Source organism: Lissotriton helveticus, chromosome 1_1, assembly GCF_964261635.1.
Source record: "Lissotriton helveticus chromosome 1_1, aLisHel1.1, whole genome shotgun sequence".
Classification (NCBI taxonomy): Eukaryota; Metazoa; Chordata; class Amphibia; order Caudata; family Salamandridae; genus Lissotriton; species Lissotriton helveticus.
This window is the reverse complement of record NC_136057.1, coordinates 189,584,804-189,598,475: the sequence shown is the minus strand read 5'-3', so window position 1 is coordinate 189,598,475 and position 13,672 is coordinate 189,584,804. Positions and strand designations below refer to the sequence as shown.

At 48.1% G+C, this 13,672-nt stretch overlaps 1 protein-coding gene across 1 annotated transcript in view; it reads left to right on the top strand.

The window, feature by feature from the left end:
- LOC144760124 (uncharacterized) overlaps nt 1-11,768 on the top strand; it is a 141,815-nt gene extending 130,047 nt beyond the window's left edge. Inside the window, 2 exon segments of the mRNA XM_078646517.1 lie at nt 6,298-8,589; nt 8,889-11,768. Of these exon segments, the coding sequence (XP_078502643.1) occupies nt 6,955-8,589; nt 8,889-9,323 (2,070 nt within the window). The 5' untranslated portion in view covers nt 6,298-6,954 and the 3' untranslated portion in view covers nt 9,324-11,768.
- The last annotated feature ends 1,904 nt before the right edge of the window (nt 11,769-13,672 follow it).

Sequence of the window (13,672 nt, the reverse complement as noted above, 5' to 3'; positions counted from 1 at the left end):
AAACAACCTTCGCCTCCTGGGCTTTCCGGAGGGAGTGGGGAAGGACCGTACTGCCACCTTTATTGAGACCTGGATCTGCATTGGATGCCCAAAGAGAAACTTTCCCCCTGGTTCGCGGTGGAGCAAGCCCATCGCTCTCTTGCTCCCAAACCTCCGCCTGGTGCCCCTGCTCGTCCCATCATCCTTAGAATCTTCAACTTCCGCGACAGGGACGCTATACTTGGGCCGCCAGAGAGCTGGGGCCGCTACACTTCCAGAACTCCAAAATCATGGTCTTTCCGGACTACTCCCGGGAGGTGCAAACACAACGCCGATCCTACGATGAAGTCAAACAAAAATTCAGGGCGATGGGCCTTGGCTACGGGCTCCTCTTCCCAGCCCGGCTCAAAGTGATCTTCCAGGGTAAGACATTCTTCTTTGACTCCCCCCAGGCCGCCTGGAGCTGGCTCACGGAGGAGTGCCAGCTCCTGCCGGGGGCGGCCCTTTCTCCTACCCGAAGGGCCCCGAAGCAGCCGAGCCTGGTCGTGCCGAAACCCCAGCGGCGCCGGACCGGGTCCCGGAGGCGAAGCGGCTGCCAGCAGGGGTTCCCGGTCGCCGGAGGCGCAGACCCAGAGGCGGGGATCCGCCTCCCCCACCTGCTTTCCTCCTTGATCAACCTGGCAGCGTCCCAGGGCCCCGTGAAACTCTGAGACGAGCCATGTCAGACTCTGACCTGTCTGGGAGCCCCGTGATCCGTGGATCTGGTGTGGAGGATGGGACATGATCGACACCATTTGCAACGCCCGAGGTTCCACCTTCGTGCTTTCTATCATTGTGACTGCTCCTGACCTCAAGAACATGTTTCTACCGGGCTCTAGTGTCTGATCTGGTGGGGTCTTGACCTTTAGTGCAGGCCGGGATTAATGCATTCTATTCGTCACATGACTGTCATTCTTTGCTTTAGATGTTAGCATTTCATCCGAATACATGGAAGGAGGTCCGACTCAGCCATGTCCTGCGCTTGTTGCTGCTAACCGTTTTAGTTTAGCTGTTAGCCTCCTTGTGGGGTGCTGGGGGTTTTGCATTATTTAGGGCGACAGATGCTTCCCTTTTCGAAGTGTAGGGTGGGGGGAGTTGGGGGGCGAGGGAGGGGGAGGAGACCGTTGTCTCCCAACAGTTTATTTTTAGCCGCCTATGGGCCGCTGCGATTCGTTCACATTGGTAGCTGCACGTTATTTCATGCTTCCACAGTCGACATACACATCTTTACTTCCTCTAACTTTGTCTGTAGGACCCGGGTCTGGGTGGGGACTCCCCTTAGACCGAACACAGCCTCCCGCATGCATCCGCACCTTTCATGTCTCACCTCTCTACATGTCCTACACTTTCAACAGACCTCTCCACATCCTCTCCTGGAATGTAAATGGTCTTCTCGACCGAATTAAGCGCACAGCTGTACCACCGCCACATGCCTGACGTTCTGCTTCTCCAGGAGATGCACCTTCTGTGCTCATAATGCAACTTCCTAGCCCGATACGGGTTTGACCGGGTCTGGCACTTCAGTTTTGCCCGGGGTTCCATTTTCCTTGGCTAAAGCCTACTCTGATGGGCAGGGGACGTACGTGGCTCTGTCGGTGACGATTGATGGATACCCCATGAACCTCCTGTGCACTTGCGTTTCCCCGGCGCTCCTGGCATCCACCCCTCACACTTTCCTCAGGGCCTTAATGTAGTCGGGGGTGACTTTAACGCCGTCTTGCAGCCCTCTCGAGATGCAACGGGAACCCCATCGGCGCATCGGTTGACCTCTGCGAAGAGCCTCTCCGGCTGCTCTTCGGCTGTTGGCCTCTGCGACGTCTGGAGGGTGTGGAAACCCCGTAGGGAGCAATACACCCATACATCGGCCGCTGACCATACCCACTCCCTTATAGACGATGTCCTAATGCCCGCCATGGACTGCCAACTGGTGTCTGGGGCGGATATTATGCCCAGAGGGACCTCATAGCACTCCCCTATCTCTCTCCGTTTTGGGTCCACCGTTGCGGGCCCAAGGGCGACCTGGCGACTGAAAGCCTGATTTCTGCAAGTCCCTCCCATTAATATGAGATCGGTTCCTTCACAGGGGACGTTATGGGAGGCCGGCATGGCTGTTGTTCAGGGTGTGGCCAGAGGACTGGTCCACGCGAAACGCGTGGAACAGGCCGCCCAGCTGGTGCAACTGGAGTCCCGGGCTGTACAGCTGAAACATGTCCAACTGACCAACGGTGGTGATGACTCCTCTAGACAATTAGCACTAGTCCGTGAAGAGATTCGGCGGATCTCCCTGGAGTCCACTAAAATGCTCTGGCGCTCCTCTATGGCACGTATTTATGGATAGGGGGACAAAAATGGCAAACTTCTTCACAACCTAGTGTCCTACCCCAGAGCTAACTGTATCCTCCCGGAGATCCGGACGGCCACAGGGTTGTTGGACCCGGCCTCATGGCGTGGTCCTACCCCTCCCGCATGGCGGGCCCAGAACGACATCGGCCCTCCACTGAGCCTTGGGCAGCCCCTTCTGCCCGACCCTGCACGCCCCAACACTGCCGGTCCGGTTACCATCCCGGACCACCACCACCGGCCTGGCTCCATCTTGGGCCCATCATGTCCTGAACACGAGGCCTCGCCCGACTCCATCTTGGGCCCACCACGTCACGAACACGTGGCCTCGGCCCCGGCCCAGGCCCCAGCGAAGCCCCGACATCGAGGCACCAAGATCCACCCAGGTGGTCGAGTGGCCACTCGACAGATCCCGGAGGAAGGGGAGTTTCGATGGCCCTCCAGCCGCCCCCGGACGCCTGGTATCAATCGCCCTCCGGCCACCCTGGGCGCTGGCTCCACCCCCCTGCTGGGTGTCTGGACACATCATCCCGGCCCCTCTGGCCCCCAGGCGCGAGGGTCCGGACATCCAAGGACCCCAGTCCTATATCTGGGCCAGCCCCGGAGTAGGACGCCAGTTGTATCCTGGACTGGAAAGCCCTGCTGACGCTGTCACGGCCGACACCAGAAGAACTCATTTTCCTGTAACCTGAAGATACCCTGAGAGCCTGCTGGCGCTGCCGCGGCCCACCTTTGCTGAACCATCTTGGGAGCCTGCTGGAGCTGCCGCGGCCCACCTTTGCTGAACCATCTTGAGAGCCTGCTGGCGCTGCCGCGGCCCACCTTTGCTGAACCATCTTGAGAGCCTGCTGGCGCTGCCGCGGCCCATCCTCACCGAAACCACCTCGAGGCCTTCTGGCGCAGCCGCGGCCTCCTCTCCGTTACCGACCACCTGTCGAGTCCTGCTGCCGCGGCTCGGCCTCTCGGAACCCCCCGGCTCGAGGATTGAGAGCTGTGCGCAGGGTATCCCTTACTGCACCCATATTGAGACTGTCCCGCTACCACGTCCCTTTTACGAGACTCTACAGATCCCTCGATATCGCTCGGCTGCTTCTCAACGGAGTGGTGGACCTAGGGGTGGTCAGTCAGACATCTTCTGCCTCCCCCGGGATCGCCTTTCTAACAAGGGTCCCGTCAGGTGACGTCGTCGGACATTGCGCAAACTTTTGCGAGCTATTATGCTGCCTAATACTCCGCTCGCCCTCCCGGTGCCTCCCTGGCTGGACTGTTGGAGGAGACGGATACCCAGCTGCCGTGTCTCCCCCGGGAAACCGCTGATAACTTGGACAGCCCTTTCACCCCGGGAGAAATTGACGGGGCAATCTCCCTGTTGAACACAGGCAGGACGCCTGGTCCTGACGGGTTCCCCCAGGAGTACTATGCCGCCTTCCAAGATGACCTGGTCCCCCACTTGGTGGAGCTCTTCCACCACGTGGCTGAGGAGGGGTCCTTACCGTCTGAATACGATGTGGCTACCATTGTGATCATTCCGAAGACGCAGCCGCCCTCCCTCGACTGCTCGGACTACCGCCCAATCTCGCTGATCAACACTGAGATCAAGATCTTCGCTACTGTGTTAGCTCAGCGACTCTGCCCCCTCCTGCAAGAATTGGTCCATCCTGATCAATGTGAGTCTATGCCCCCCAGGGGCACCCGTCACTGTATTCACCGCCTCCACCTGGCCATGGCCCACTGTCATCGGCTGTCCCCGTATCTGGCATTGCTTCTCGTCGACTTCGAGAAAGCCTTTGACACGGTGGACTGGAGGTACCTGGAGGATGTACTGGAGAGGATGGGCTTTGGTCTTCCTGTCTGCCGCCTGATCAAGGTTCTTTATAGTAACCCTAGGGCCCGTGTCCTCATTAATGGTGAGCTTTCCGAACCATTCCAGATCCGGAGAGGCACCCGTCAGGGTTGCCCGCTCTCATCGCTGTTATTTGAGCTGGTTATGGAGCCCCTGGCGGCGCTGGTCCGTCAGGACCCTCTCATCCGGGGTGGGGCCTGGGATCTGAGACAGGTCGATGAGATTGCTCTATATGCAGATGACGTTCTGCTCTACCCAGCGGATCTGGACCATTCCGGCCCTAGATGCCTTGAGGCCCTCTCTGCGTTTGAGCGGGTCTCAGGGATCCGACTTAACCCAGCGAAATCAACCCTGGTCCCTCTACACCCCTCTTGGGCGTGTTTTGATTGGCAGGCAGTGAGTCCCCTCCAGAGGCAATCATTCAAATACCTGGGCGTGTGGGTCACCCTCCTGCCCGAGCTTGAGTGGGCCCTTAACGTTGCTCCCTTGAAGGCAGACCTCAAGAACTGTCAGTCCCTCCCCCTTAACCCACTGGGCAGGAGCGCTCTTTTTAAAATGATGATTCTTCCCAGATCTCTACATTTTTCAGAATATCACGATCCACCTCCCAGGTAACTGGTTCCGGGAACTGGATGGCACACTCACCCGGTTTTCAGTGGGGGGGGGGGGTCTGGCGGTCGCGACTGTCCCTGACACACTGTTGTATTCCCCCCTTTAACAGACGTATGGGAGTTACTAATCTCCACCTCTACTACTTGGCCACGAGGCTCATCGTGATCCACGACTGGTTTGCGGGCGGCTGGTCCGACCCAGTTTACCGGGTGGAGCTCAGGACCAATCTGCCGCTGGGACCTTGTGGGGGTCTCGCTGCTTGGGGATGTGTGGGAGGGAGATCACATTCGATTCTTTGCTGACCTACAACAACGGCACGCCCTCCTTCCTTCCCAATTCTATAAATACCTACAACTCCGACACGCTCTCCACACACACATCCCAATACCCACCTCTCTCCCGGAATTCAGCCCCCTGGAGGCTCAGGTGATGATGGGGAACCTGGGCAAGGGGGGTGTCCCGCATATACCGGGCTCTGGTGAAGAACAGCCCTGCATCCCTGGACCGGTTTCGGGAGCGATAGGAGGGGTGGATGGGTCCTCTAGAAGAGGCGTATTGGTGAGACGCCTTTATGGCACCTAAAACCCTGACTAAATCCTCTAAGTTACGCCTGGTCCAACTTTACTACCTTAACGCGGCATACCTCACTCCGGCACGTCTCTTCCGAGCCGGCATGAGAGCCTCCCCGGCGTGTGCGCGTTGTGCTTTCACTCCAGCAGATTTCTACCACATGGTGTGGCAATGCCCGGCCCTGGCGCCGTTCTGGAGGGGGGTGGAACTCGAGCTCACGCAGGCCCTGGGGTGGAAGGCTCCCCATGCCCAAGTCGCTTGCTGTTGGGGATGTTCGATGGTTTGGATGGCTCCAGGGCCGGCAAGCGTTTCCTGGGGACAGCTGTGGCGGTGGCGAAAAGGGACATAGCAGCGCTCTGGTCCCAGGCGGCGGCACCAATGGTGTGGAAATGGATGAGGGGGGTGGATTGGTGTGGGGTACAGGAGGAGTCTCTCTTCGAGGCCCAGGGTTGTCCGGAACTATTCGGTAAAGTGTGGGGCAAATGGTTTGGTTTAATATCGCTGTGAAGGCCCAAATCATATTATACAATTGCGTTGTTTGAGGATTACTGCACCCACTCAGGGGGGGCCTCCTTTACCTTTGTCGATGTCTATGAGGAGATGTATTTTAACTGTGATGTCTGATTTGCTACCAATGAATTTGCTTGTTCTTAAAATTTCAATAAAATTGATTATAAAAAAAAAATCAATGATAGCTGTGATGTTTACATTAAATGACGTTGTGAATTAGCCATGATCCTTATACCTTATTAGTTCCTTTCCACCCATTTATTTCCTCCGTCTACTCAGTTTGATTCTGCTTTTGATTTGTATTAAAAATTAAATACAAATTATTTTTAATTTTATAAAAATTATGTATGCACATTCCATAATGTTTCCATGTAAGTAATTTTAAATCTCTTTACATCCGACAGAAAACAATCCTTGAATGTATAAAATGTTTAAGAATAATGAAGATAATTCTGCAAAAACACAGTGCGAAATATTGAGCTCCAGTATTCAGGAAAACATAAGCGCAGTCGGAGACAGACAAACCAGAACATAAACTGACAGATCCTGTAAGAAGCATCAAGGGCAATTCAATGATTCCACGAGTCTGAGCTCTGCACCTCCACGCCACAAAACTAAGAAATGACCTTTAAAAAATGATAACAACACTGATAATCCACTTCCTGGGTAAACATGTGCAATATCAGCTTTAATCACGCGATTGGTATGATGTGATTACATCACTGCTTTCCTTTCAAAAGTGATATCAGACCACCATTCAGTGCTAGATGTGTATTGTAAACTATTTCAGGCCATTCTACAGCAACCAGAGAAAAGCACAATGTAGTGAAGCCAAACAACTGAAGGGTAAAGGAAAGGGGCATTCTGCTATCTAAAATACAGAGTACTGTCCCACTTTGCACCAACCAGAAGGAGGATGGATCTGTACCCGCAAGCGTGCCATATCTTTACCCATTTTAAAGACATATTCATCCACAAAGAAGTCTTACACACATTATGAGTATGGCAAGTATTTAGTGAATTTTTCAATTTATTGTTAAATCGGAAAGCAAATATGCAAAATGCCACACACAGACATGGAATGTGAGAATAATACAAGTGCTTCATCGGTGATTTTGGCTCATCAAGAAACACAGTCATGGGATGTAGACAAATACATACCCGACTCAGAGACACTAATCAAGAAAGAAGTATCGACGTGCAGCAAGACCTTTATTTTGTCGTCAATATTAAAACACCATCAGCAGATACACAGAGGAGAAAAACTGTTCAAATGCACTGAATGTGAAAAGAGCTTTGGTAAATCTGCACTCCTTAAAGAGCATCAGCGAACACACACAGGGGAAAAGCCATTCAAATGCAGTGAAGCTGTGAAGAGCTTTAGTCAGTTATCAGACATAAAACACCATCAGAGAACACTTACTGAGGAAAAACGATTTTATTGTAGTGAATGTGTGAAGAGCTTTAGTCAATCATCAGACCTACTATTACATCAGCGAACACACACAGGAGAAGACCTATTTCATTGCAGTGAATGTGTGAAGAGCTTTAGTCGATCATCAGACCTACAAAGACATCAGCGAACGCACACAGGGGAAAGGCCATATCATTGCAGTGAATGTGTGAAGAGGTTTAGTTATTTATCACACCTAAAAGACCATCAGCGAACACACACAGGAGAAAAGCGACATCACTGCAGTGAATGTGTGAAGAGCTTTAGTCGATCATCAGACCTACTATTACATCAGCGAACACACACAGGAGAAGACCTATATCATTGCAGTGAATGTGTGAAGAGCTTTAGTCGATTATCAGATCTACGAAGTCATGAGAAAACACACACAGGGGAAAAGCCATATCACTGCAGTGAATGTGTTAAGAGCTTTAGTCACTTATCAAACCTACGAACACATCAACAAACACACAGGGGAAAACTATATAATTATACTAAAAGTGTGAATAGTTTCAGTCAATCATTAGACCTTCAAAGACAACAGCGAACACACACAGGGGAAAGGCCACATCAGTGCAGTGAATGTATGAAGAGGTTTAGTTATTTATCACACCTAAAAAACCATCAAAGTACACATACAGGGGAAAAGCCATATCACTGCAGTGAATGTGTGAAGAGCTTTCGCCGATTATCTAACCTAAAACTGCATCAGCGAACACACACAGGGGAAAAGCCATATCACTGCAGTGAATGTGTGAAGAGCTTCAGTCAATCATCTGGCCTAAAACAGCATCAGCGAACACACACAGGTGAAAGGCCATATCATTGCAGTGAATGTGTGAAGAGGTTTAGGTATTTATCACACCTAAAAAACCATCAAAGTACACATACAGAGGAAAAGCCATATCACTGCTGTGAATGTGTGAAAAGCTTTAGTCGATCATCAGACCTACAAAAACATCAGCGAACACACACAGGGGAAAGGCCATATCATTGCAGTGAATGTGTGAAGAGCTTTAGTCGATCATCAGACCTACAAAGACATCAGCGAACACACACAGGGGAAAACCTATATCATTGCAGTGAATGTGTGAAGAGCTTTAGTCGATCATCAGACCTACAAAGACATCAGCGAACACACACAGGGGGAAAGTCTATCACTGCAGTGACTGTAGGAAGAGATTTAGTGAATTTTCAAACCAACAAAGACATCAGCGAACACACAGGGGAAAACTATATAAATATGTGTGAACAGGTTTAGTCGATTATCAGACCAAAAACTACGTAGGAGAACACACACAGGTGAAAAACCATTCAAGTGCAGTGAATGTGAGAAGATCTTTATACATTTATCAAGCCTAAAACACCATCAGAGAACGTATACCGGGGAAAGACCATACAATTTCGGTGAATGTGTGAAGAGCTTTAGTCAATCATCAGACCTACAAAAATATCACTGAACACACAGGAGAAAACCTATATCATTGCAGTCAATGTGTGAAAAGCTTTAGTCGATCATCATACCTACAAAGGCATCAGTAAACACACACAGGGGAAAGGCCATATCATTGCAGTGAATGTGTGAAGAGCTTTAGTCGATCATCAGACCTACAAAAACATCAGCGAACACACACAGGGGAAAAGCCTTATCATTGCAGTGAATGTGTGAAGAGCTTTAGTCAATCATCAGACCTATAAAGACATCAGCGAACACACACAGGGGAAAAGCCTTATCATTGCAGTGAATGTGTGAAGAGGTTTAGACAATTAGTACACCTAAAAGACCATCAAAAAACACATATAGGGGAAAAGCCATATCACTGCATTGAATGTGTGAAGAGCTTTAGTCAATTATCAAACCTACAAAGACATCAACGAACGCACATGGGAAAAGCCATATCATTGCAGTCAATGTATGAAGATCTTTTGTCAATTTTTAACCCTACAAAGCCATCAGCAAACACACATCATCACTGAACACACATAGAAATAAACATACACATGCAGTAAATTTGTTAAGAATTTAAGTACATCAACAATAATACTGACTCATCTGTGGACATACACCCAAGCAAAAAAGTGCAGTTATTGTTGGATGAAGGAATTCTAAAGAATGATAACATTGAAATTATGTGGGGCATTCAAATACCAGCTGTTAGAAAGCAGATGGTAAAAGGTTGCACTAATAGAAGGGAATTATAAAAGTGTCTATTCCCTGCTGTTGACCGTTTCCCTACATCTAGGAAAAAGTATGAAATACCAGGAAACATGTGGGAAACTAGCACAGTGGTGTTTATTCAGTGAGAGAGTTCTAATGAAGAAAATCAAAGGACACCTGCTCATGCTACCTGGAAAAGCAAAACTATTGACAATGCTTGGACTTACACAGGAATTTTCAGCTAATTTTTTAGATTAGTGATAAAGCAACAGATGCAAACCGATTTTAAAAGCTCTCACTGGAGATATTCATAGCCGGTTGTGGTGTTTGGTCATTTTATGCAAGCTTGATGATTCTGTGACAGCAGCCAGAAGTAAATGTAGAAAAGCTAGAGAAGTGAAAGTAGAAAAATGCGGGCTATAGTACTGTGGGTTAATCCTTGCAGTGTGTGCATGACATTTACCTCTGGAGCCTTGATGTGGAAGAAATGATGCTCATTGCCATCATCATTCATTCAAATCCTAGGAGACACAGGAGTTGAAGCATCTAGCGCAATATGTATGTATTCTAGGATTTGCAATTACCTAATGGCGAAATCAAGCGATTCGCTATTGGTAATTGCAGACAGCGATGTACAAATGTGAGTTCAACACATTTAACAATTCCCAGTGGGCCGCGAATAGATGAACCTCAATAAAAATTAATGAGGTAAGTTTTGGGTTACGACCCATTGTGAATAGCAAAAATCACAGGAAGAGTGGTCTGCTGGAGGCAACAGACCACCATGTCTGTGATTGCTTTTAAATAAAGTAATTTTTTTTTAAATGCATCGCATTTTCCTTAAGGGAAAACGGGATATGCTTCAAAATGTAAAATGAAGAGTTTTCTTTTCATTTTTTAGGAGTCCCACAGACCAGTGCCTGTTCATAAAATATATTTTCCCCAACATTCACAAAGGGGTAAGGGTCCTTTGGGGCTCCGTTCCAATCATGTAAATGGGTAACCACCATCCTGGATTTGGCAGTAAAATGCGAGTGTTTTGCAACCTTATTTCGGTCACAAACATTCACACATACCACTGCAAGTTGCTATTAAAAAGAGATGCCTTAAACACGCCGCTTTCTAATACCGATTCGCAAACCCAATTTGCTATTCGGTTATGAATGACCGAATTGCAAATTGGGCATTTGTACTTCATAAGAGACCTTGAGCCAACCATGTTATTGGTAACACTGCTGTACACCACTCTACTCTACAACACTCTTCTCCACTCTACGCAATGCCTTCTATCTCCCTCCACTCTGCACCACTCCACGATACTCTATACCTCTCTACTCTACGACACTTTATTCTACTCTCTCACTGTGCTCCACTCTACGCCGCTCAACTCTACACCCTTCCACTCTGACAGCCTACTCCACCCACACTACTGTACACTACTCCATGACACTCCTCTTCAATTCTCTCCATGCCACTCGACTCTATGTTAGGTCATGTTATGCTAAGAAGATTATGAAGCGCTCGAATACCCATGGTTGTCTTGGCGCTGGTTGATTGACAGTAAGGTGAGGGTACTTGGTACCTAGAGGTTAAAAAGCCAAGTTTTTGTTAGCTTCCTGAAGCTCAGCAGTGTGGGAGCTGCTTTAATGCTCATTGGTAGACTATTCCTTAAGGCCAGGGCTGCAGTGGTAAAACAACTGTCTCCCCATTTAGGTCTCTTAAACCTGGGACAGGACACTGTTAGGGTGTTTTTAGATCAAAGATCTCTATTTGGTATTTACCATGAGGAATTTTTTAAGGTAGCTGAGACCTAGATCATGCAAGGCTTTTTAGGTAAGGCATAATGCCTTGAATGTAATGTGGTTATTTACCGTCAGCCAATGTAGTTCCTTAATGTTGGATGAAACTGAATGGAATTTAGGCAGGTCGAAGATGAGCCTGGCTGCCGCATTCTGTACACTCTGAGGTTTCTTCATATGTTGTTTTTGAAGCTTGGCTAAAAGACCAATACAGTAATCCAGATTTGCTAAGATTAATAAAGAAACAACAGTTTTTCTGGTGGTCAACGGGCTAAAAGGAAGGATATTTCTAATGATTCTCAGAGTGTTAAAACTGGCCGAGACAACTGAGATAATGTGTTTATTAAAGCTCAGTTTGTCATCTATCATTATACCTAAGTTTTTTACTTTTTGAGCAGGGATAGGGAGGATTTCCATCTCTGCTGGCCAGCATGCCCGGCTCCAGAATAAAGGATTATTACCAAAGAGTATCACCTCAGTTTTTTCTGCATTTAATTTGAGACAATACTTTCCCATCCAGCCACTAACTGCTCTCATGCAGTTGTGAAATTGAGAGATGGTTACTTCAGTGTTGTTAGCGGCCGACACCACTATTTGGGTGTCGTCTTCATAAGAAGTAGAGGAAAAGCCAAAAGATCTGATCAAAGAGGACAACTCTGAAACATAAACATTAAAGAGCAAAGGTACTCTACTGTACCCCACTACACACCTCTCCATTACACTCCACTATACGCCACTTTATGACACTCCACCACAACATTTTGGCAAAACCAATAGCTCCTGTACAGGTGAGGCATTCTGGGTTTCCCAATTCTTGCTTAAGGTTCATATTTATTGCTACTTTATTTACTGGGTGTTAGATCGTGTTTCATCTAGAACAAGGGTGTCTCTGATGGATGTGGAATGAAGGAGAGGAGTACAATGAGTTTCTCAGAAAACTACGAGTAGCATGTAAGTGTGAGCAGTTATAAAGCTAAGGTTATTTAAGGGCTGGATTTTTGTCGAAGTGTTTATGTAAAGATCATTTCCAGAATTTCATAGTATCGAAGGCTTTTCCTAAAAAGCCCCTGTAAGAACATACAGTGCTAAAATTCAAGCAAATGCAGTCTATGGAGCCACTCCACTGGTGTACGGAGTAGGACAATATTGCGCTATAAAAGAGAATTCTGAGTTCTTTTGGGGAATAATAATTCTATAGTGCTATGGGAGCTTAACTTTAAATGTATAATTGACTGTAATGGAACTTAACGCAGTCCTGTACTAGGTCAGGATATGAGTAATTAAGTAACCTGTGCTGATGTAGGTGTTTGTTACATGACAAACTCTGCTGAGATTCTGAGTATAATGTTCACTGAATTATTTTGAGAATGTTTGTTGTCATTGAGTGTAAATGATTGGCACAAGGATTGTGATCTCTCACTTTATTCTGCTCAAATAGGTGTATGTAATTGTGTTAAAATACCCTCAGTTTGAGTGCATATTAATTCCAATATGTCTACAGGCAGGGCTACATATCTAAAAGCAAGCATTGGCATAGCCAGTATTTCTCTGCAACTTGAGAGCTATAGTCTTTGTCAATGTTCTTTGATGAATACGTTTTTTTTTAAAAATTCAGTTTGGAACACCAACAACAGTGTTAAAACAGTTGAATAAGTCACGTACAATAGAGTGATGTAAAATATAAAAAGTCAGTGTAGGGCAATTTATTTGGCACAGTGAACATTACACGAATGATGTGGATCATACTAATGTGATGGTGCATCAGCTTAGACAGTCTACCCAAGCCATTTCCCACATACCTTGGCATGTTTCCGGGGACACCTACAGGCTTCGTAGACTGCCCGCTACTGCTGTACGCACCAGTTCACAACAGCCCTCCATTTGGCCAGAGTAGATGGTCTACAAGCCAACCATTATGAGGCATTAGCCACCAAGAAGGACCTCTCAGCCCTTGTTCCCCCAGTCCCCTCAAATACCCCAAGTAAAATCAGTGTGGGTGCCATGGGAATCCCCCAGCCCAGAACCCCAGACAGCTCCCTGAGCGCCTCTGTCCAGTAGGTAAGTATGACATCACATGCCCAGATCAAGTTGTAAACATCTGCCAGTTCTTTGTCACATTGTAGGGAGGTTGGGGAGGGGTGGGTCGTAGGCCAGCCCTATGCGGGCAGTGCAGAGAGAGATAAACAGAGCAGAGATAGTTTGAATGAGGTGCAGCCTGGCCAAGGTTGTAAGTTCCTGTGCGTCTATTAATGCATCCTCCAGTCTCTGTCCTCCACAGGTCCCACCCATTCCTCCCACCGGTTCCTAAGGTGGTCCAGTTTCCCGGGTGAATTAATAAATGAGTGTGTGGTAGATGTGTGAGATCCCCC